Source organism: Python bivittatus, unplaced genomic scaffold, assembly GCF_059951505.1.
Source record: "Python bivittatus isolate LINGU-HERP-01145 unplaced genomic scaffold, Pbiv_v1 ctg000020_np1212, whole genome shotgun sequence".
NCBI classification, from domain to species: Eukaryota; Metazoa; Chordata; class Lepidosauria; order Squamata; family Pythonidae; genus Python; species Python bivittatus.
This window is the reverse complement of record NW_028277030.1, coordinates 24,196,193-24,221,963: the sequence shown is the minus strand read 5'-3', so window position 1 is coordinate 24,221,963 and position 25,771 is coordinate 24,196,193. Positions and strand designations below refer to the sequence as shown.

The following is a 25,771-nucleotide window of genomic DNA, read 5'->3' as shown; positions in this document are numbered from 1 at the left end:
ACAGTTTTTTGTTGTATTCTTTTCTATTATAACATAGCAATTACAATTCCCACCTACCTCAGGTCTCTGGACAGTTTACACAAAACACAAAATACTTTATGTTACATAGTAAAATGATACTGAGTACACAGAAAGGAAGTCTAGGTACCAATATAAAGAGTTCAGCCTGGGTACTAAAAGCTCAGGGAACAAACTCTATTTCTTAGAGGAAACTTTAGAATCACCAGTGCATGCTTTGGATAAAGTGAACTACAATTCATAAAAGCTCATGCCTTTCATAAAATTCCATAAAGTGTATGCTTTTAAAAAGGTGCCACCAGACCCCTTCTGATTTTCAGGATTACCAAGGGGCTAGTGAGTACAGTGTTATGTTCTACATTCTCCTATAGAAGTATAAGGCTATAATTCAGTCCTGCAGCCTCCAGCTGGGATTAGAGTTGGGGAGTAATTAAGAGAGTTAAAGTCTGGTGCAAAAGGAATCTGTAGCGAGTAATCAGAAGGTTGCAGGAGGGTTAATTTGTTGAGGAAATAAGACGAGGAGAGGAGGAGAGTAATCAGGAAGGAAAAAAATCAGAGGAGGACCAATAGGTTGTTTCAGACCAATAGGAGAAGAGGTAGGTTAAAGATTAAGGACCCAAAAAGTTAGTGGCAGGTGGGCAGGGACCGAAACTCAGGGAACAAGAGTCAGAAGAGAAAGAAACAAGGGCTAGGGTTGAAATGGGAAGAGAAAAGAGAGTGTCATCAAGCATAAATGGAACAGAGCCAAGCAGGGTAAAACAGCACAGTGCAGTACGGGACCCAGAACAAGGATTTAGGCAGAAAAGAGAACGGGTGCCATGGCAAAGAAAAAGCTGATAAAAGGAAGCTTCTGTAAAGTAGTTTGAATAATATTAGTAGTAAAGCTGTTCATTGTTGACAACCGAGATGTAGATTTTCTGTTCTTTTACTGGATTTCAACAGGAGGGGTGGGGCGGGTTCAGAAATTGATCCATTAGAGCCCCCCCCCATCTGAGAGAAGGCAATACTTGGCACCAGATTTATATAAAGAGAAAGATGTACAGGTACTGGTAAGAGTTCTCCAGAGTTGTTGCAAAACCCAGGTCCTGGGCCCAGGCTAATCCCAGTTTAATAAGGCTGCTACCCTTGCTTGTCATATTTGCCTTTATAGCCACCTAAAACCTGTGTCTATGTGTCTGTGTGTGCACATGCATGCTTAATTTTGTCTGTATTATACCCAGATTGAAGCATGACAAAATAAATAGTGCACCTCTAGAGAAGGAGGTTTATGCTAAGTGTAAATTAATTAAGTGTGAGAAATGTTAAATGAACTATACTTTAAGTACAGACAGAAATATTCGTATGGTTCAAGGAAGAATTTACTAAGTTATTCAGTGGGAAAGGATTAGCTGAATTTCCTTATTTCTCCTGTAATTTTATTTTCTCCTGGCTATTTTGTGCTAACATCCAAGGTGTTAAAATAAAAAGCTGTATTTGTTATCCGTCCCAATCAGCAAGGTTATATTTTTCAACTTCAGAACTGCAATACCACTTCAGAGTTGAAGCTAAGTTCCTAGCTAATTATTTGTACCGCTGAACAAGATGATCATCATCATATAATTGCTTCTTGCCTTTTTGCCTGGAAGATATTTCTGGAGGTTCTTGAAGATTGGATTGTAGTCTTAAAATTTCAAATGGTCATCTGCAGCACAAGCAGTTCAGATCTCAAGAAACAAAGCTGTTACCATAATATAAAATAATATCTTCTCAGAGTTGGGCAGCGCACTAGTTTAATGAATTGTTATTAAATTATTATCATTCCCTTATTTCTCTCCCTTAGATGGCATCTGTTCAAGTCTCATGCCTTTCAGATATGGTAGATTACCATGCTTAGCTCTTAGCCAGCAAGTTCAAAGGACATGATAACTGGGAATTATGAAGATTGTAGTCCAGAATACTGGGAGGTCACTGTATAGAAACAGCTATTCTAGGAGCTATACTCAGACCAAGCACAGCCATGGAAAGGAAAAAGCAATGAAGCGTGCTAGGTAAGATTGAAAATGGGATCAGGAAGTCTGCCTTCCATCCCTTTTATGTTTGGACCACTGTAGAACCAATAGATATAAGAACTTACTGTTGTAATGAATTCATAGATCACATGCTAACTTGGGAGTAAGAATAGCTATAAAGGGCGAATCTGGAACTCATTTTCCTTCCCACCAAATCTACCATGCATAATACTCTCAACTTCTTATTCCCTTTACTTGTCATGGTCCATGCTTAGTTCTATGGTTAGGATATGGTTGGAGTTCTACATGGGAAAATATACTGGTCAGAACTTAGTGAAGGTGATACCCACACACCCATTTAAGGATAGAGGGCAAAGGGAGAAAGGAAGGGAGACAGGGCACTTGCATTCATAAAGAGGATCTAATTTATGCTTTTGGTTCTTTGGTTTCTTAATTCCATAAAGTTTTTCTCCTCTTTTTTCCTTTCTCTCAAAATACTTCCATTTCATGTTTTTTTCTGCTTCATTGAAGCAGTAAGAACTTTAAGTCATAAGATAAAGCAGTCATACTAAATTCACATGCACTGTCTTAAATAACAGGAGAATTTATCATCTCTTTCATTTTAAGATAATGTTAACACTATTATTTCAAACGTATAAAGAATCTATGATGGGGAATGGGAAGAATCTGGAACATGTAAGATACTGAATGGTAGACCAAGCTTTTCATTTTAAGTATGAAAGAGAGAGAGAGAGAAAGAGAGAGAGAGAGAGCACGCTATTGAAATAGAAATACCTAATTAAGTCTCAACAAAGCTTCAAAAGTAATACTAGAAACACAATTCAGTCTCTAACGTGCCTCATGGACATGTTGTGAATGGGCTGGGGGGGGGGACATGCAAAAACTGCTTAATACAGTCCTTTTATCCAACAAAATTTTAGGATTATTTCAGAAAATGCCCCTACTCCCACTTAGTTTTCTTTACAATATAGTTAGGACCATGAATTATATCTAGCAAGAGACTGGAGGAAGGAGAATTAATTATTTCAAATCAGTGCTTGAAATTAATTTTTAGCTGCCTCCAAATCACAATACTACGGTGTCAACAGAAGCTGCAGCTATTCCTCCCTTGCCTCCTGGACCCTTTCTTTTTATTGCTCCCATTGCTTTTTGCTTCAGTCTTCTTCCTTCAGATTTATTTGTATCACCTATCCCTACTCAGAGCATGGCTGTATTATTTCCATAATAAGCACTATAAAGTTTCCTCAGAGCCCCTTCTCAACTTAACGTTGTGCGTTTTTGCCCAGATGAATCATCTGAGGGAATTTCCTGCTTTTGAACATAGGAACATATAAACTTCATCCAACAGAACTAAATTCTCCTTAATGCTTTAGCTATCTATATGGCCTCACTCATAATATTGTGCTCCAGGCCCAATATCTACTCTAGATCATTGTGTGCTGTGCAGAGGTTTGATGGGGAATCTGGTTGGCCTGATCATGGCTTCTCCACTCAGAAAACTGAGGCTCTCAATCATACAGAATGGGAATAGGGAACCCATGGCCCTTCAGAACTTGCTAAGCTCCAACTCACAGATGCCCCAGTCAGCATGGCCAAAGGTGGGAGAGGCTGAGCTAGAACTCAAAGACAGTTTTCTCTGCCTCAGTGTAGAGAAACTTGCAGTAAGTTTATTCTGATTGCAAGGACTGTGAAAAGTTGTGATGGTTGTGAAAATAATAATTCTTTGTTCTTCTGGCATAAGTGACAACTGTCAGTCACAATGCGATCTTCTCTTCAGATCAGTTCATAATATTGTTGGTTTGGCCATCTTTATGTGAATGGTCTAGAAATTGGGTTTAACAAAGGAACATTATTGTTCAGTGATAGCTGGCAATCTCTCTCTAGTTTGGAACACAATGCCCACTAGAATCTGCAAATGCGACAGAAGTGAGAAAAGGCAGGGAAACAAGACCAGAATTGTAGGTAGAATAAATAGGAGAGTGAGAGAAGAGGGACAAAGGGAAGACCAGAGAATCTGGAGTTGTCTGAAAGTGAAATCTCCTAGAACGCATTGGCTGCTTCTAATATGCCTTCCAATTTTCAATTCTGCAGTTTCCATTATAATAATTCTCATTGTATCAGCATCAGATGAGAGCTGTTTAATATGGCACTTCATAAGAGAAATGACCAAAGTGTGTTCTTAAAAGTACATTGATTTCAGTGCTTTATTACCTGGAAGATGCTTATTCAAGTATTAAGTTAAAAGACAGCACAATTAAATTTGCTTCATCGCTTCAAGCTGCAGAGCTTTAATGTCTAACCTGCTTAATGACTTAAGGGTTCAATTAGGAGATGCATTTCTTTAAGAAACTTTTTTTAAAAAAAGAAACTTCCAATATCTTATTTCCTCAAAAAAAAAAAAGTTTAAGGAAGTTGAAATACTGGGAAAATGAATAGTGTGGCAGAAAGGAAGCAGGAAAGGATGCATTGTTTTAAACGCACATTGGTGAAGTTTGCACTTGCTGGATGAATATAGACTAGCCAGTGGGATAGTCTGAATAGTGATATAGTTTAAAATTGGTTGCAAACAAAACATCCTGGTATCATGCTTAGCATCAGGATATGGCACGGTCAGGTAAATGACAGGTCTGGGTGCTATACTGGGCTCATGTGCTGATGACACCAGTCTTTTTAAAATAATTGTTATTTACTACCTAACTCACTCAAACTGCCATTCACTTCTCAAGACTGCAGGCAGGTAACATAAAGGTAACAAAAATGTCACCATAAATAATAGGAGATTATGACTAATACCCTTAAGGGTTAAAAAGGACCACACCACACGATCTTCTTTAGGGTCTAGTGTTAAGAATCAAGTACCAACTGAGGCATCATCGGGCATGTCTACCTTCTGAGACCCCCAGCCAAACTTCACTGTATTAGAGCCTAGAGGCATTCTGGGAAAAGGAGGATGGAAACTGCTACTTCACCTGTTTCCCAGGACTGTGTATGTGAAATTCATAAGAATAGCTGTGAAACTATACTGCGTGCCCAAGTAAACTGACACAATTGAACACAATAATCATAGATACTAAGAATTGGATATCCAGCATTACCAGAACTGAACATTACTTTTCTAAAGTGTCATCACCATTCCTCAGCCCCCCAAAAATGGTGGCAGCTACATTTGGAGATATTCCTGTGATTACATATTAGATAAGCAATATTATGATAGGCAGATGTTTTCAACACTAAGTGAAACTGTATCACACCAAAATGTTTCTACCTTTGGATTTTTCAGCTTGAATATTTCATATACAAAACAGTATAGCCTTCTTCAGTTCTTTACCAATTGCAAGCTAAATAGCTGAAGAATTGCTTTAAAGTTTAGCCTTAATCCATAGATTACCAGCAAATTGGGCTACGAGGGCAAGCAGATGTTTAGGGCTTGACAATGGATCCATTCATATATTAAGTGTGGAATTGTTTTCTCTTCACTACTTCAGCTGATTCTTTATTCTCACCATTTCTTAACAAGTCTGTAGCACAACAGTTAATGACCTGCCATAAATTTAATGCAACTTCCAAATGGAACTGAGAAGGCTATTTGCTTCCCTATCAGTTATGCTACACAAACATGGGCTCTAACCCTTCTAATAGGAATCATCATTTTGGGAAACATCTACTCTACTGCTTTGCCCTACATTACTATGGCCATTACTATGTACTATTGGTGTTGGTGGAACTGAAAGTGGCCACCTCCTCTTTCTTTAAAGTTCTGTTGACATTGTTCTACCATAGGAAAAAGGGTTGGAAAACTTCCTTTTGTATCACAAAGGAACAAAATGCACATAGAAGCTTCCAAGAAGTTTCCAAGTAGAAGACGACAAATGGTTAAAATGTTCTTCCCATTTACTCAGGGTTGCTCAGGCTTCCCGAACTCATGAGAGCACTGTCACGTTACGTCATGTCACGTCACGTCATGTCATTCTCTCCTGCTTTAACTAAAGATCTTGCCACCTGCTGATGGAACAGTTTTACTTGCCCATCCTTTTTCCAATCACTTTTTAAGCTCCCTAGAGATGGCAAAATGAGAAGGAGGTATGGAGTGGAATTACAGAAGAAGTTGAGGAACTAGTAGAGTGCACCCATTTTCTGATGTGCATGTTTTGTTTTTTTCTGTTTAGGTAATAAGTGCATACAGGCTATGAACCACTACTTGATGGGTTAAATGTCTGTCTGCTTTCTGGATGTTATATCAGCATAGCCTGATCTAAGTGTTTATCTCAGACCTTTAATCAATATCTCCACAGCATGATCTTACACCCTTGATCACAAGACTAGCTAGCCACTTGGTGTAGGAACTTAGATTGGCATGGTCAGTATATTTTCTTCATCTATCCATTAGTATATATACCAGTGCCTAGGAAGACATTTTCCCAGACATATGGAAATATTCATTCATTCATTCATTCATTCGTTCATTCATTCATTCATTCATTCAATTTTGAGGCCACGCAATTCCATAGTGACTCTGGGCAGTTTATTAAAAGAAAGCAAAATATATCAAAAAGAAAAAGAAGACAGCTAACCAGATCCAGAGCCAAAAACCAACCAAAGGGACTTAACCCCCATTCTAGCTCATGACCCAGGAGAACACCCAGGTCTTAAGTAGTTTACAAATGGTCAGAAGAGTAGGAGCTGTGAGGGGGATATCATTCCAGAGGACAGGAGCCATTACCGAGAAGGCACTTTTCCTAGGCCCTTTAAGATGACACTGTGTAACAGATGGGACCTGGAGTGTGCCAACTCTAGCTGATCTGACCTGATGGGCAGAAACAATTGGAGGCAGGTGGTCCCTCAAGTAATGAGGCCCTATGCCATACAGGGATTTATAGGTGATAATCACACCTTGAATTGTACCTGGTAACCAACTGGCCATCAGTGCAGCTTGTGAAGCAGTGAGGACTGTGTGCATACCATGACATACCTATCCCTGTCCATGCCACTGAATTCTGGACCAGCTATAGCTTCTGAGTGGTATTCAAGGGCAGTCCTATGTAAAGTGCATTATAGTAGTCCAATTGAACAGTAACCAAGGCATGAGTGACTGTCTGAAGACCCTCTTGGTCCAGGAAGAGGTGCAATGAGCATACAAGGTGAACCTGTGGTGCGGCCAAACAAGTTGTACTATATCAGCGATGATATCTGCTTGCTGCCAAACTTGTAATGGAAGTGTGATTAGTTCTAAAGTTATTTTTAGTTGCCTGGATATTCTGTTGTTGTCATGATATTGTGTCTGTTCTACAGTCTCCAGCCTGCTTCTTGTCTATACTGGATCAGTGGCAATAGCAAAGAGCCATCTTAGCACAAGTCACATTCACTACATCCATTCCTCTCCTGCCTTCAGTTTGGAAAAAAAGTCAGTCTCAACTGACTCCTAAGGAAACTTCTATTAGACATATGTAATGTACCCATGTACTAAATAATGTATCATAACCTTTAATGGCCCATTTTTTAAAGAGCACTCTTACTTTTTATGGTGAATTGAAAGCTATTTTCTCTATACTTACTTTACACATTCTCCTAATTACGGTAAAATGAAATATATTTCTGGACCTGTAGAAAGCCATTTCTTTTCAACGGTCTGTGTTTATAAAGCGAATTAACAATTTCAATCAACAGAACCTCTAATTTAAAACTGTTGTCAGCATAAAGCATAATCATAAAAGATTTCACAGTAAGCAGTCCTGACGGAATGCAATCTGTAAGGCGCCATTCTGGGAGTTAACACACTCATTCTTCTTCCTCATTTCCCTCTTCCCCTCTCAATCTTTAAAAAATTATACTGGTACTTTGGGACCGAGAGCAACTTTATTTCTATCTGAAAACGGAGTTGTTGTTGTTGTTTTTTAAATCAATAATGGGAAAATAAAATGTGCCCGCTCCATATTCAAAGGCTTGAAAAATGCATCATACAAAATGAGAACCCTGCTGAATGCAACCAAAAGTCTCTCTAGACCAGCATCCCATAATGGCTTGCTAGATGTCTCTAGGAAGCCTAGCCTCTTTATACTGCTCTTACTTCTCAGCAAATGGTCTTATTTATTTCTTTTAAAAAATTCTTTTATTCAATTTACATGGCCTCCCACTGGCCAGCGACTCTGGGTGGCTAACAGTGTTAAGAACAATTAAAGAAATGTGAATAGTAAAAATTCTAAGAAAAGTGACACAAAAGAATATGCCCAACATATCTTCAATGATGATTTCTTAGTGGTTGTACCTGGGCTATCGCATGTCTTTACATTGCCTCATGAGATACAGCTGGTAACTTTTTTCACCCTCCGTATCAGCTCACTGCAATGCTATATGTTATTTTTCATAATAATTGCCTATTTAAAAGCTTAAGGGGAAAATGTATCTTTTTAAAAGCCTCACAGTGGAAAGGGTGCTCTTAGAACCTATTCATATGAAACTTGGCAGTAGTTATTCCTTTAGGAGTGTCATCCAGCTGAGTCATGAAATGAAAATGGTATTACCAGTTTCTTTTTTAAAAATCTGCATTAGGAGAGGCACTTTTATCTGTCAGGATTTGTGTACGTTTCATGCTCTCAAAAGAGATAATTCCTGAAATTAGCAAGTTTTGGGGCTTCAGGGGAATCAACCTACAGCTATGTGTTGATTTCCAACTATAGTCAATGGGAGTTGTGGAGATTTGTATTTCCAAATCAGGATTCGGATTCAGGGTTACACCAAATCAAATCAAAGTTGTTGTTTTTTTTCCTTTCATTTGAACAGCCACAATGGATCACAACCACATAATTCTTCTAGCATAGTGTGTGACTTGGAATCTCAATGGGGGAAATGTTAATTCTGCTGGACCTCAAAATCCTAAGTCACCTGATCATGGTCCAAGGCTGGATTAAGGCCAACCGTTGCTCTAAACCTCAGCAACTTTAAGATGTGTGGACTTCAACTCCCAGAATTCCCCAGCCAGCATGGAGAAGTACCTGGAGAACCCTAACCCTAACCCATGCTGGCTGGGAATTCTGGGGATTGAAATCTATACATTTTGAAGTTGCTGAGGCTGAGAAACACTGCCCTAAGCACAGCCCAACAGTGGGGCCCCTCAGCCCTTCCATTGCTTAACTGACAAGACATTAAGATTCAATAAGTGCTGAAAACTAAAGTTGAGTGTGGCAGGGAAAGAGTTAAAGACATGAGAACTAGGGGGGGAAATGCTATGATGCCCCACTTCCCGTGATGCCCTAAGCATGTACTTATTTTGCTGAATGCTTAGTCCAGGGCTGTTGAGGTGGAACTTGGAAACACTGTGGTCTGTGGTGGTTTCAGACTTGCTTGGAAGGAGAGCTTCATATGATGCTGCTGCACAGCGGGCAAATAATAGTCACCTTCCTCCCTCCCCCTTGGAGGAACAGAGTCTGTAGCAAGTCTATATGGTTTCCTCTCCCATAAAGATTTGTTTTGATAGAGTGCACCTGTATGTGTATACAGTATATCGCTCCCATTTTATTCTTATCATCATTTCTCTACAGATTTTCCTTTCCTGTTATTTTTTTGCTCTGCTTTTGTTTCAGAAGATAAAGAGCTGCAACGCTGTACATAAATAGTCCTCTGTAAATGTTTTTGTCAAAACGCTTTAATTCATATCCCATTTCCTATTTTAACTCTCCACAGTTTTTTCCTTGAATATTGCCATTCTTTGTGCTGTTCAAAAAAATTGGGATTAAAACACTTGATTGCAAAGCATAAATGTACCTGGAGAGAAGTTGGATAATACTATTTTGAAAGTATTATTTTCTTTAAAATATAAGCAGTAACTGTCTGTAACATAAGTGCAACAGTACAGAATATGTATGAGCCATGTTGCTGAAATTACTGTATATATACAATCTATAACCTGCTTACTATTGATTAAAAGAAATTCAAATAAAAATAAAATAAAAGTAATACAATAAAATCCTCTTTGAAATCCTGCAACTTCAAACCACAGAATAGCTGAAATGTATACGAGAATGGACCAATCAAAACATCAGCACCCCATGAAAGGCATGACTTTGCCCCAGGTAGTTGAGCTATGCAGCATCATGAAGAGCTGCACTGCTGCCATGGAAACCTTGACCAAAACACTCTTTGAGGCTATTTTGCAAAGTGCCCTGACACCCTGGCTTTTCTTCACCCATCAAAGTGGCTTCTGCACACACATAGAATGTGCATAGAAACCATTTTGGCCAGGCAAGATGGGTGATTGAAGCAGATCGTTTATGTCTTGATGCTTCTAATGAAAGCCTTGCCCCCTTGCTGTCAAGCTGCAGAAGGTTAAGGCATAGTTAGCACAGGCCTAAAGTTTAACTGAAGGCGGGGTGGGGGAGAAACAGATAGATTTTCAATTGTATCAAAAGATGACAAGGCTCAGCACCAATTGTATTTGAACTGGGCACTCATATTTAGAATGCCCTGTCTTAGGGAGCCACATAGTGCATCAATGTGGCACCCTCAAGAAAACAATTTCACCATGATCTGTTCTCAGAAGATGTCTCCCTTTAGCATCCTAGCCACAATGTCTTGCAGTAGCTGAAACTTCTGGGCCCCATGTCTAGGACAGAAATCCTCAGGCCATCCCAGAGAAATGGCTGTCCAACCTCCAGTGATGGAGCATTCACTAATCCAGGAGGCAGACTGTTCCACTGCTTAATAACTCTCATGGTCAAGAAATTTCTCCTGATTTTGAGTTTGGATCTCTGTCTATAAAACTTCTACTCACTGGTTCTTCTCCTACCTTGGGACACTATGAAGAATAAATCTACGCCCTCTTCCCTGTGATAGCACATGGATGATATAGCTAGCATATATCAGTCCAAGAATGACTATAGCTGCTAAATCAATCAAAGGTGGGGGAAAATAACTTCCTCCAAAAATGACCTCAAGTTTTTATGGATAGCAATGACTCTAACAGGACATTACAGAGTGGGATAAAAGGAATCATGTAGCCACCACAGCTGTCTTGCCTGGATTCAGTTTTATGTTATGGATAAAACCAGCCCAGCATCATATCCAGACACTGATCTGGGCATTACAAAGCCTGTAGTGAGTCAGATGATATTAGAAACTAAATTTGGCATCCTCGCTTTACTGTCTTAACTTTACTTCCTCCATACCAATAATTTCATGTAGGCATGAAACAATGTTTTGGACAGAATAGAGCCCTTAAAAAAAAAAACTGATGAAAGTTTGATTACCCAGTGTTATCCTCTGAACATGGGTGACAGATAAATGTGGAATCACCGTAACACCTATCCCCAGAATCCATTCAAAAGAAATGAAATCCAAGGTCACAAAGAGATCAAGAAGAATGAAGATTTTGCAGTTCTTCCTTTTCCTCTGTGTCTCGGTAGAGAGAACTGTCATGATGTCCAAGCTTTTGAAAAGATGGGCCTTTAGAGAAAATAATTAAAAGTACATTTATTGAATAAGTAAAACACCAAAATGAAGGTATGAGTACACTGTTGTGCTTTTTGTATTCTTCTTTTCCTAGATACATCCATTAACTGCATTTTTAAAAACATTATTATACAGTATTTTTATTTGAACATTGTTTGCCTTAGTAAAAGACAAGACAAACACACACACACTTTTAAATTTTTAAAAAGTCTTTTAAAACTGTTATGTGGCTCCCATTCCTTATAATTCTTGATGTATCACTACCAACATAAGCTATAAATAATGTTTTATTGGAGGACTTCTGGGGAAGAAATGATGAACTGAAAGTAGCTCCACTAAAAGCGGAGCCAATGACCTTGGTGGAATGAAGAGCCGGCAAGTAGGCCAGCTCTTAGTAATTACTCTCTAGACAAGAAGGGGCTTGAGATTGGCCACAAGTGCTCCAGACAGGTGTTTCCTCATGAGTATACCACAAGACAGTGGTCTTCGATGGGTTTAGAGCTCTGAGAGATGAGGGAATAGCCATCTTTTTGCTAAAACCACAGTCAGCACCTTCAAAAGGACACTGGGTTTGCATTCTTCCTTTTCTAATCACTTTTGGAAATTGCTTGTTAACTGCTTTTCAGCTATTAGGAACTTTTGGATTGACATGTTTTACAGCACCAGGTGCATTTCCTTCAATCCTTTGTGAAAGAAGTTTTAAATACAAATTTAAGGACTTAAATTTTTTTTTTTTGAATAAACAGAAAAAAGGTGATTAGAATTTGATTTTGGAAAGTTACAAACAACTAAAGGTCCAGATGGATTTGAAATAAGATTTCAGAATTAATTATAAGAATCTTTCCCATGGGAAAAATGCTTTTGTTTTGAATTCTTTAAAAAAAACATGATAGGATGAGATATTGAAAGTTAGATACTAGAGGGAACCAGAAGGAACTAAATATTACAATTAAAGAACATTTAAATTTGATTTACTAATATAGAATGAAGCAAAATATTTTAACATTGGACATATTGAAGGATATTTTTCTATAATGGACCCAGAAGTTAATTTTAAGAATATCTGCCCCTATAGACAGACTGTGTTTAAAAGATGTTATGGAAGAGTTGAAAGGGATTTAAAAATGACAGGCTACAAGAATGACATGGAAAAAGATGTTACACTGGACATACAAAAGAAACTGGCTGATGTCTTAGTAATTAAAAGGGATATGCAAACAAAAACCAAGAGAGTGACCTGGATAATTTTCCAATATTAGATTTACAAAAGAGGCTTGTTAAAAGCTATGAAAAATTTTGTGAGAAGGGACAGAAAAGAAAAAATGAAAAGAAATCAAGTTCTAGGACATTATTTGAAGGGACTAGAGATCAAGATTGTTAGAAATAAGTAAAGAATATAAAGCTGGTTTATTTGATCAAGGTTAAAATAGATACATTGTTATCTCTGGTAACCCTTAATGGACTTTTGCTGATCAGGACTGAAACTATGAGTCTTTAAGTATTTGTTTATAGATAAGAGATAAGATATGGGAAGAAGAGATCTTCTTGATGTTGAAGTATCAGAGAAGGTGATAAGTTACTAAAATTGTTTATATTTGTTGTGATGAAGGTGGGAAGTCATTTCTTTATATATTTTTCTTTTTCTTCACTATATTCTTTTTTGTTTGTTTGTTTCTTTTCTATTTCTCTATTTTTTCCCTTTTTTCCTTTCTTTACTGCACTTTTTTTCTTTTTTTTCTTTTTTTTAGTTTGTATTATTTTTTACTGTTGTAATAATCTTTAATAAAATTACTATTAAAAAAAGATTCTTCCAAATCATTTTCAATATATAGCCCTAGTAATAATCCATAGGACTGTGCATTTAATTTAAAATCTGTGCAGTTATATAAAGTTGAACATAAATTGCAGGATTTGGTTTGTTGCTGTTTTATAGCTCAGTTAGGAAGACAACTGGGGATAAGTCCTATAAAATTGTAAAGTACTTTTTTCTAAAGGCCCTAGTCTCACAGAACAACACATATACACACAAAAATGATTTATATCTATGCTTTTCATCAAAAATGGTCACAGTATCTATGGTGAATACTCAGCCTTGGCTAATCCACAGAGAAACTTGGTCTATTAGAAAAACTAATTGGTGCCCTTTGTTTAATTTTATATGCATAAGGTTGCTTGATTTTCATAGCCATATGTGTTGTGTGTGTGTGTGTGTGTGAGAGAGAGAGAGAGAGAGAGAGAGAGAGAGAGAGAGAGAGAGAGAATTATGTGGGTATGGGTATGTGAATAAGTGAGAAAGGGAGGGAGAAACAGAGAGTAAGAAAGAAGGAAAACATGAACCATTTCCTCACATGCATTTTGGACATGTTTCTGAGACGTCCACAATTACTATGGTGTCCCCCCCACCTTCCTTTCAGTCTATACTGAACTATACTAACTTTTAGTACTTTTAGTTTTTCTATATACTTCTGGAATAATTTATTTTTTGAAAAAAAATCTTGAAAAAGTATGTCAGATAAGGAAGCACAATTTTTTCCCTAGTTTAACTTTATTCAATCTAAAGAAAGGACTGGCTAGCAATGCTTGTTCAAAGTTGTGGCTGTTCAACTCTAACACAATTGATTCTAATAAATCTCAGAACAGGTGTGCTAAGACATACATCTCTGTGGATAAATAAGTACCCATAACATACACAAACAGAAATTAACCATTTAACCTTGTCCTCCTTTCTATTCAGTCAGTGTGGTTGCAACTTGGGCTCAACCCACTGAATTGCCAATCCCCCCCCTGCCCCCCAATACTCCTGGGCTTGGGACCATGTGTGTTGGGAGGAGAGAGAAGGTTGAGGTTCTACACCATTAAAAGACCAGGTACAGTGGGACGCTTTGGCTCTTCTCTTAGAGATTTTCTGCAATGGATCCAATCTTCTTTTCCTAGCTCCACATCCAATCCTAAATGGAGATGAGCGGGCAGGTGTGTATCAAATTCTGGTAGCTATCTGGTAGCACTTAGAGAAACTTCTGTACAATTTGAATCCCATTTCTCAGACTGTTTTCATTTGAAAGGCATTACATGAATCTGTTCTGCTCTCCCTCCCATTTCTTTCAGTGAGAGGAGATGAAAATCAAAAGGAATCTCAAAGCCTGAAATTATGCAGCACCTCCCTGCAGTTCTAATCTGGCTATTCTATATGATTCTGAAGTATTAACTCCATTCAGACAAGTTGTCCTTCAGGAGGGAAGCAGAGGCATTCAGCTTACATGGTATTTTAAGGAGATATCTGATTTCAAAATAAAACAAAGCACTGTCTTGGTGGCAAGTTAACTTCTTCCAACAACCCACACAATCACTTTTCAATGCCTTAAAATTAACTGCTCAGAAGATTCTACTCCTTTTCCAGCCCCTACTTTTACAATGTAAATATTGCTATGGATTTAAACTTCATTGGCCAGATGGTCTATTCAAAAGTCCCACAATTCTTCTCTCCCCTCACACAATAATGGTGCCAGAAATACAGAAGGATTTTACAGAACGGAAGAGAGGTAAATCACTGCATTTGGATAATAAAAGCTTCTTTTTTGAGAATGAAGATTCTTATTGAATTCCAAGTCATTTGGCAAATCATTAAAAGACATTTTTTTACACTGCACCTATGGTTTCAGAACTTTTGTTTCAATTCAGTATGCCGTGTAGGCTGTGAATGTAAAGTCCATCCTGTACATCTAGAAACAAAATTAGCAATTAGAAAAACTGTAGACAGTTTAGGATAACTGCATCTGTTTTTTAAAAAATGAAGCTTTCAGTGGTTTGAAGCTTCGTTTGCTTTTAAAGGTGCAAGAGCTTTTCCCTCGTATGGGTTATGATAGATATCTCTCAGGCCTGTGTATACATTTCTCATTGACCCACAACTCCCTGAGCCCCCAACCCCTAGAGATCCCATCTTTCTTGGCACCTGCCAAGCTTCCTGTCCTACATGATTTTATTTGCTTTACACTTGTAATTTAAAAAAGGAATAGAAAGTTAGGCTGTTGCAAAATACAGTAAAGCCTCAGGTATAATCAGACATTTCCAACAATGTCTCTGGGGCCCGTGAATGCCTGCAACCCTGTGCTTTGCTAGGAAGTGTCCACATGTCCTAAAAAAATAATAATAAAAAAAACCCCTGAGATAGTATACAGCATCCTGGTATGCTAGAGGGGGACCCTCCCTAGTTAACTTTCGGGAAAAGGGGTGTTTTATGGTTGGCAATGCCCATCATGGCAGCCATGTTGTCAGAGGGTCATAGCACATGCTCAAAGTGTCAGATGTCCCCACCAGCTTGGAAAAGGTTGAAGATGCCTGCATTATACAAATTCAGGAATATATGAATTTTCATTTGGAAGAAGTAAGGACCCAATGCATATGATGCCAAAGAAAGGGTTTGAAAGTACAGGGACATTGCTTTATAACATCACCAGAGCTGGCAAAAAGGTGGCAACTTTATCTGCCTATGTAATCAAATAGAAGCTTGGTTATGATATCATGAACCCATCTTGTCCTTACTGAAAGATCTGCATAGCATTGGTGGCCAGCTGGTTTCCATATTCAGTTCAAGTTGTTAGTTTAAACCTTTAAAGCCCTTAACAAGTTACAGCCTGATCAAATCACATCAGTTTATTTCAGCCATAAGGCCAGATACAGTAAAATATCTAATAGTAGAACTGTTAGATCATTGTTTGGTTCTCCATCATTTGACAGAAAAATATTCTGTGCCCCCTCAAGGTTCGCTTTTTTGTTGATTTTAAGTCACCTTTTGACCTGATACAAGGGAAAGACTGTGGGACAGTTTGAGACATTACACTATTGATAATTCACTGTTCTTGAATTATATAATTGACATCAGTATACTGGTATACTGGCCAACAGATTATTGGCTTGTCTCTAATCTAGATCCTAGCTTGCACAGAACAGTGAGAGTATGCTTGGAGTAAATTTTGGCTGTGGTTGCTCCTGTTCCTTATTGTCCAAAATATGCCAAAACTCACTGACTCTATGCTTGCCATCAATAGGGAATGTCACAGGTGGCAGGGGTGTGACTAAGACTGGTAAATTAGTCTACATCTTCTCTAGCTGATTAAAAAGAGTTATGTAAAAACCTCAGCTGACCAAAGCCATGATAGGCAGCAGAGGTCAATATCAGCTGATAGTGTATCATCTAGTGATGATCATAGCTTATGAAAGATCGTGACTTGGAATACAAGAGGAGTAAAAGATAAATACTATGAAGTAATGAATGAAAGAAAAATACATGTTGTGTGTTTGTAAAACTAATAGAAAGGGGAAAATTATCTTAAATCTGAATCAAGATGGTCTGATCTTCTGGAATGGAATTGATGAACACGTGTAGGGGAGTGAAGATGCATGTTGAATTATGAATGAAAGGGCTAAAATGTACATCAGAAAATAAGAATTTTCATCTAGACTGTTGTGGTATGAAAGTAGGAATCCATCAGTTGACATTACATTCCAGTGAAGGGTGATAATGGAAAAACTAGGAAACTAGACAGAAATAGTCAGAACTCCCAGCTGAGGAAACCTCCAAAGGCTGCTGCATTATAGGTAGCTACAGTTTCATCCAGCATGGCCAATTGTTAGGGATGATGAATGGTTTATTTCAGCAGTAGCTGGAGTATCATATTTTACCCATCTAGCTATACTCCAAAATAACTGGAAGACTTCAGGTTGAGAGATGTTCAATAAACAATATCCACAAGGTAGTTGTACAAAGAGTAGAAAACCCAGTTCTTCCCTGTTTCCAGTGGGGCATTACATATGTTAATCAATGGAACAAAAACAAGACAGTCTTCTGGAATCTTAAAAGACTATAAAGTCATTATTGTATCCAGCTTTCGTAGGCTACAGTATACTTCATCAGATTCATGAAATACAAAACTGAGAAAGGAGCAATATATGCAAACACAGTTATTGCCAGAAGAGAAATGGGAAATGGAAAAGAGGTGGTGAATTACAAAATTACTATTAGATTCTAATTAGTAATGAACAGTAGGTAGATAAGACTATGCCATGCTGCCATCTCTTCATCTTTAAGGTATCACGCTAGTCACAAGCCTCCCCCCTCCCCCCCCATTTCCAGAAAAACAGCCATGGATAGATGCAGCACTTTATCCGGGAGAAAAGAGAGCAAGTGCCTCACCACTTAATTTACCATGCCATTGATTACGCTCCAGAAGCACTTGATCCCAGTCTTTTAGGCTGTCTTTAAGTCACAGCCTCCGCAATTCCCCTTTCTCCCTACCAAGAAAACAGCTGTCAGACTAAAAAAACGGCCAAGGGCTCCCTGGCAGAAACTTGACACTGATTAGCTCCAGCATGCCGCAGGGGGAAAAATGACACATACAGTAGTTTTCAGAAAGGGAATAGGTTTCAAAGAATAAATATTGAGAGTTCAGCTCTAGCTATCAATCCCCATTTACAATCTATCTACAATTGTCCCCAGTGGAGGTGCAGAAGGTACCACCAAAAGGTTTTCGGTGACAACGCCCAGGAGTGTCCTGATGCTTCAGCACTGACTGTTGATCTCTTTCTCCTGTGTTTGATCACTAGCTGGCACCTGCCATTAGCAGGCCTACCTCTCCCAGCTTGCAACACATTTGTCATGTTGTGCACTTTCAGTGGCCCAGATAAAAGTGTAAATAACTAGTACAGATAAGGGAAGAAAAGATGCTCGTTGCTTCTAAAAAATCAAATTTCTGGGAGAGACTTAACCTGTTTTACATGGGTTGCACTGTAAGGAAGGAAGCTGCTTGAATCACTCAGTGAAAATCTAATGCAGAACCATCCGTCATGCAGATGCAAGCTTACTTTTCTTATAGTCCTGCAGTTTTCATGTGCTTCACTTAGAAGAACCTATCAAAAAGCAGCACTTCTTTCATGCATGCCTCAGAGACATTAAAAATGCCACAAGAAACTCAGTTTGCACCAATTTCAAAGATCCTAATAGCTAGGACTTATGAAGGTATGACAAGAGGTTGATGGACTAAGTGACATATCAGTGTTGTTTTATACGAGAAACCATGTATTCATATCAACCTGACATGAAAAGGTCAGAGAAAAGGCTATTGTGATCAGTATATAAAACAATATGAAGTTCCAGAAGATCAAACTATTATCAACCTCTCTAAAAGTGCTCATGCATTATGTAATATGATATTGTTCAATGGGGTCCAGACATTATTCCACCACATAGGTATCTGCTTCTGTAAGTACAAAGCACTCAAATAATAGATCACTGGGGAATGTGTTTGTGTGCACATGCATTCAAATATATATGAAAGAGAGTGGGATGAAGGAATACCAGTCACATAGCTAACTTTTCTTGGGAAAAATCACGGCATTGTCTTTTCCCTCTTCTCTCATCCAAAGCAACCACATCATCTATATTGGCTCAGATTGAAGGACATGGTGAGCTTTATAATGAACTGTGTGGAATGTGCACATAACTATTGATAATGCTCCCTAGTGATCTGGCTGCCACAGGAGTGGTGATCAGACATTCCAGAAGAGAAACGTAGGGGAGCCATTGAACAGCAAAAAGTCAAAGCTGAACATTTTGATTGCTTCTTCAAAGATCAAGGGATTGTGATTGAGCTTCTGGGCTGTTTGTGAATTTCTCCCTGTGGCAGCCAACTTCAGGATAAATCTAATTAGATTCAGACTCCAAAGTTATTTTTCTGTTTTGTTGTGTAACAACACAATCAATCAGTGGCAGTGTTCCTAACTGACAGTGAGGCAAGGAAGCAGTGGAAGCGTACAAATCTTCCAGGGGTTGCATTGCTTTGAGCAGAGGCCCTTCCAAGTAGCTCCATGAAATGAAGCGCTCCACTTTCAATCTGCGAGGTGGTCACAGGGTTTTGCTTCTCTAGCAACCACAACTTCTGCGTATGTGCAATGCCTCCAAACAAACCACTGCTTCTGTGAACTGAAGCAGACTGAGTCTTCATGAGGCAACCTGCCTCTACAGGTACTTCCTTGTACTGAGGGGAAACTAGGAAGCTTCTCCAAAGCTAAGACAAAATTCATTTTTACCGTTCACTCTTTTCCTAATTTACCAACATTTATAGCAGAGATGCCCAAACTTTTTCGAGCCAAAGGCCTTTCACATACAGGCCAGGAGGCACATTCCAAAAAGGGGAGAGTGCCAGGACAAAAATAAACATGCTTCACTGTTTAACTGAAGCACAATTTAAATTAGAGTAAGTACATTTAGCATTATTTCTCTCTCTGGATTTAATAATGTTCCTCTTCTGTTTCATAAAAGATTGCAATTTGACTGCCATTTTGGATGGCCTAGGTTTGCTGTCTGGTCCTGAAAAATGGTATGCCTGTTTCAGTGACTCATACATGAGTGTTGTTGGTGCTTCTGAATCTTCCAAAGCACCTCTTCCCAGTCAGATTCAAAGCTCGGCCAGCCCTTTTGTGCTTTCCTGTTTTAAATGCCCTTTGGGGTGTGCAGAATAGACCTGTTGTTAACCAAGGGTTAAGAGCAATATAGCATCTGCGTAAGTTAAATCTGGTGGTGGTGCTCTTCTAGCAAATGGCAAGTGATTTTAAGAACTCTTTCAGATGCTGGAAGTTGCCTTTCCTAGCTAACTGTAATTTTATACTGTAGCCAACTAGAAATCTGCTAATAAGAACTGAGAAAAAACTGATGGGGGCTACAAAACTGTCACCATGGAAACAATTGCAAGTGTGAGGCCCAAAGACTATTAAAGACTGGTTTTATTGTACTAGAGGAGACTGCAAAGAAGTCTTGCCAAGAAGAGAAGCCCTACAGGGCACAAATAGTACTGCTAAGAAATAGCAGACATAGTTGTTCTACAACCTACACCATTATTCTAGTTGCAGTTACAATGATTTTGTATAATCTTTATCTTTAAATTCTATTAAAAAAAACCAAGGAACTGTACACTACAATCTGTATCTGCAGGCTTACAATGATCTCTCTAGCTAGGTTACAGGACATCAGCTTAGCCTAGGTAACCAGATGGTTTGGACTACGATTCTCCAAAGGCCTAGCTCTTGGCCAAGCTTGAGGGATTTCTGGGAGCTGTAGTTCCAAGGGAACAAGTTGAGAACAACTGACCCTTTAGACATATTACACAGCAATGTCTAAGCTTCTCTGCTGAAAGGTGTATCTATATACCTCACACATGAAATGTGTGTGTATACATAATAGTACCTACAAGGAAGCAACTCCTGCTTCAAGCTCTCTAACAGTACATTTTATGAGGCTCTTCAAGAAACTCCCAAGGCTAACTACCTACCTAGCTGAGTAGCAATGCAGAGTGTGGTATCCAACAATCAGCCAAAAATAGTACCACAGCTGTTTTCCACCACATTCCTGTTCCATTAAGATTAGAAATGTCTACTCAAAGCATATTAACATCTGCTAATGCTATTAATTACTTAACATTCCTGTAACTTTGGGGCCATGAGTTTGAAGAGTTAATTCAGATCATAATAGGTCTGGGTTCTAAATTTATCATGGGTTTCTCATACATTTTTGTTATTTTCCACAGGTGTTTGATAGTTCTTCACAGTTCTAAGTTAGCCTGGCTCTGAGCAGCAGATCACAACAGCTGGAGTGGGCCTTTGCTGAGTCTGAGCTTCTCCCTCTCGAGGAACATCTGGGATTTGATGGACAGCCTCATCTACCTGGCAGAGCACAAGGGAGTGCTTTCAGAATATTCACCGAGAGCACATTTTGGCCCCTGCAGGATGAGTTAATTTCTCTTATGGTTCTAATAAACCACAGTTGAGACTGGAATTTAGGTCGCTAAGCGATGTGGTCATTAAGCGAATCATCACATTACCAGCCCTGGTTTTACAACCTTTTTTGTAGCGGTTGTTAAGTGAATCACAGTTGTTAAGAGAATCATGTGGTTCCCCACTGATTTTGCTTGCTGGAAGCCGGCTGGGAAGATTGCAAATGACAATCATGTGACCCCAGTCGTAAGTGTGAGCTGGTTGCCAAGTACCTGGATTGTGATCATGTGACTGCAGGGGCGCTGTGACGGTTGTAACTTCGGGCACCGGTCATAAGTCACTTTTTAAGCACTTTTTTATTTCTAAATGAGGGGTTAAATGTCTAGAGAGCTGAGAATAACAGCCAGTCTGAAGTGAAGCCTGACACACAAGATAAAAAGGTCTGCTATACTTTGTTTAAAGTTCAGAGCAATTCAAAATTTCATAGACTCATGTGGAATCCAGCAATTCTTTAGGAGTAACAGGGAATGCAAGTACAAATACAGTCATGCTAGTGAAAAAGCATCAGAATTAAAGAGATACAATTTTACACTTTTACAACCCAATTATAGTACAGAATGCTTTGTGATGAACATTTTGTTGAACATTTTTGTAGTCATGAGTTTAGGAAGTGCACTATAACTTCAGAGTTTAACTAAAGATCTAGGTCCTGATACCCCAAACCATTATGCTTCGCTAAATATTAATTTAAGAAGCCACTTTCAATAATTTCTGAATCTGAGTCCTGTGTATATCACAAAATCCATGGTAAGTGATGCCAATTCAAAGGGTCCTAAAAACTGCATGCTTTTGAGATCCCTTAATCTGGCAAAATATTACAAAAATCAGATTGGAGCAGGGAAGGGGGAGAAGTTATGATATCTGTAGTCCTAAATTGCAGCATAGGAAAAGATTGCAGTCATTCAAAAATAGCCTCTATCTAGAAGAGTGAGACCTTCAGTATGCAACAAATGTGGAATATTAAGGAGCATAGTTACAGTATTTGACATCTCAATTATAAAAATATAAAATCCAGGCTTTCTCTAAAGGAACCATCGGAGTTGAATTTGGATTAAAGATGTTACAGGTACATGTCCAATAAATACAGTGCTGCAATGGAAATTATATTGCACAACCAGGAAAAAGCAAAAAATGGGCATTAGTCTTGCAATGACTTCAACTGAGTATTTGAATTTGTTGCTCACAACTTCTCAGAAAATTATTTGTTTTATCTCAAGGGAAGTGCCCTATATATCCAATTCAGCAGAATACCAACAGAATGCATCTTAATGGTCAGTTAACAGTAGCTCCTCACTGATCTTTACAAGTGAGTTGTGAGATTATACTTGGATATGCATATTATATATTTACCATATTCTATACTACAGTGATCTAGAATGTTTACTTCTATCTTTCCTATTGTAAATGCTTTGTATGACTGAAATATTGTAACTTTGGCATGTGATCGAATTAACAGTATTACATCTGTAAAAATTTCAAAACGATATACAATGTATAACTGGGAAACTAATAAAATTTATCTATGATCATTTTCTGTGACAAATTTCTTTCAAATAGGCCTATGCCATTAATTTCTGAAATACTTTGATAGGGCTAGAATAAACAGGTTCGACAATTCTGCTTATGGTTTGGTCATGCTGGGAGAATAATCACTGTATTTCATAATGTAAACTACACTACAGAAGGGAGTTAAAAGAGTCTAATTCATGTGCTTACCTCTTTAATCATCAGAACAATCCTGCCTTGGCTATAAATTGTATTTTTTTTTCTGTATGCTGCACAAAAAGTCCATGAAACAAGTATTTTGAAGACTGTTAAAGGGTGATCAGCTTCCAATCTGCAGCAAAGATAAACTAGCTGCATTTTCAGATGGCTACCACATAATAGAATATCTTTGCAAATGATAGGTGTGAAGACCTGGGGAAAAAAATTGTAACTTAAAAAAAAATCATTATGAAATAGATCCTCATATATATATTTTTTAAATGCCACATGACATGGTTGAAACATGAAAGAAACTGTTCTTTAGTTGGAAAATATAAAATCAATGTGTAAAAGGACAAATTTTAGGCAAAACTTCTGTTTTCAGAAGTCTATAAAATGATAAAAATAAAGGACAGCATTCAAGTCAGAAAGTAAGAATGACATCTCAGATGATAAAATGTGTATTTTAAGACTTGGTCCCCCCCCCCGCCCCTTTTCCTCAGCTTTCTATAAAAATCAGTGTTTCTTTTATCTGATACAGTGGACAGCAAAACCCATAATATATAACTTCCTTTGTTTTATGACAATGCTGATGATTCCTTTCCTGTATTTTGTCTACCTGCTTCTCCTAAACAGGCAAAAATGAAGACATGTTTAACAGCTTCTAGTTTCATTTTAAACAAAAATTTAAAAATGTAATTTAAAGTGAATTCATCAATAATGTATAAGCATTTTCTGAATGGACCATACTTTTCAATTTTATACACTAAACTTGCTTTATAAAGTAATAACAGGACTGTATACCTGTAGAGACTGTTCAAAACAAACTGCTACATGTGTATTATTTTGGGGATGGGAAAAAGGTCTCTCCCACCCTCCATTCTGACACTTCAAGATTTCTTGAAATTTTATATCTCTAGTAAATAATTATATTTCTGGTTTAGTGTATCCTGATTCATTTCTATTTTAACTGAAATAGCATAGTGGCTATGGCCTTTGCCTAGCACAGAAGGCTGCTGATTTGAAACAGGTGGCATACAATAATAAATAATAATAAATAATAAATAATAATAATAATAATAATTATTATTATTATTATTTTACTTTCAGAAAAAGGAACCACACTAAAAATAAACTCAAGTTGGTTGAAAAGAAAGCCTTTAATTAAAACAGAAATTAAATTAATAAATTTCCAAACAGCAATGACATATTAAGTATCTTCCTCAGGAATTTCCATTTAATGTGAGATTATTAGTTCTACGCAACTTAATTTTTAATTATATTTTTATACAATGACTGTGTGTTATATGATAATTATTTATTATGAGAAAACTGGAAAATATATATTTACTAGAATATTGTTCAGGGGTCACATTGAATGCACATGGGAACCAATTCAAGAAAAGGTTAAAAATGCACATTACAATTTCATGTAGTACTGAGCAAAGATGAACTTGAAGTGTATTTTTCCATATTACTTTTCTTCAGCAAGATTTCCAGCCGAGCAACTCATATTTGAGGCATCAATTGCAACTTGAAGTGCCTTCCCACTTAAATCCAGTGCCTAAGAGAGGTCAGAGCTGCACCATAGGTCTGGAGTGCAGGATGCGTTCCTTTAAAGGCCATCAGGAGTGATCCTGCTTCTGCAACAAAGCCTTCTTTTTGCAGCTGTTTTGCTATTTCTATTATATCCCATTGTCCTTCCTCTTGATTGGTGATCAGATAGTTAACTAGGTGAGAATAATAAACTGTGGGAATGCATTTCACTACTAATTTCTCATCCAGGAGCAAAGAAAGAAATTCAGAGTCACAGCTGGAATCATCAACCTAGGGGGGGAAAAAAGCAAGCACACAGCTAATATTATTTTTAAAAAATGAATATAGAGTTGTATTTTTGAATCAGAAATGGAATGATAATCTATTGTTAAGCCACTCAATTTCCCTACTCCCCTTTCATTATCACTGTCTTTCCTCCTCTGCTGGGTAAGAATCGATCCTATATGCTGAAAGTATTGAGATAAATATAGCCTATCTTAGACAACCAGATAAAAGTTGGTAAATAGATAAATATGCCCTACTTTGTTCCCCTGTAAGAAGCAAAGATGGTAGAGTCAGATTTGAAAGGGAGTGGCTATAACACATACCAATGTATATTTAAATGTACACTAAAAACAAATATGCTCAAACCATATTCACAGTACTATATGCTCTTCAGTGAACATCTTTCCTGTTACTACAGAATACGTAAGTACAGATGGGAATGCAGGTGAATCTGAGAAAATATTGCTAAGTTGTAAAATTTCAGCTTATATGATATATTGAAAAATTCTCAAAATGTTCATGGTCTAATAGCATTTGAAATTTTAAGTTTTTGGTACTATTAACCAGTTATAAAACACTGTTTTAACAGAATGGGTGGGTGGGAACACACACAGCATGAGAGTTTGTGTAGAATAAGTCAATGGAAAGGAGAACTGGTGAATATTAACACTTCTCTTCCCCCTCCTCCTTATTCAGATGGAAGCCTCTACTTGATCATGGTTCCTTCTACTAATGAAAAGTTTTGATCTAATGCTCTGAATATTATCCAAGCAACTTTCCATGATATCCATTATCCATAATCCATAGCTATTACTCTGATAAGAAAGTATGCAAGCTCCCTTGCTTGATATTATAAATTAGTACAAACCACAATTTCATATGATCATGTATAACACCTGAGACTCATACATATTTACTAGATAGCAAGTATAGTTACTCATGTGCCCTTGGCATCA

The 25,771-nt window shown here is 37.8% G+C and overlaps 1 protein-coding gene across 1 annotated transcript in view; it reads right to left on the bottom strand.

Annotated features, from left to right (window-relative positions):
* Positions 1 to 24,141: 24,141 nt before the first annotated feature.
* Positions 24,142 to 25,771, bottom strand: part of NBAS (NBAS subunit of NRZ tethering complex) — a 191,603-nt gene continuing 189,973 nt past the window's right edge. The window contains exon 52 of the mRNA XM_088135940.1: positions 24,142 to 24,821. Coding sequence (XP_087992066.1) covers positions 24,546 to 24,821 — 276 coding nt within the window. The 3' untranslated portion in view covers positions 24,142 to 24,545. The remainder of the gene's footprint in view (positions 24,822 to 25,771) is intronic.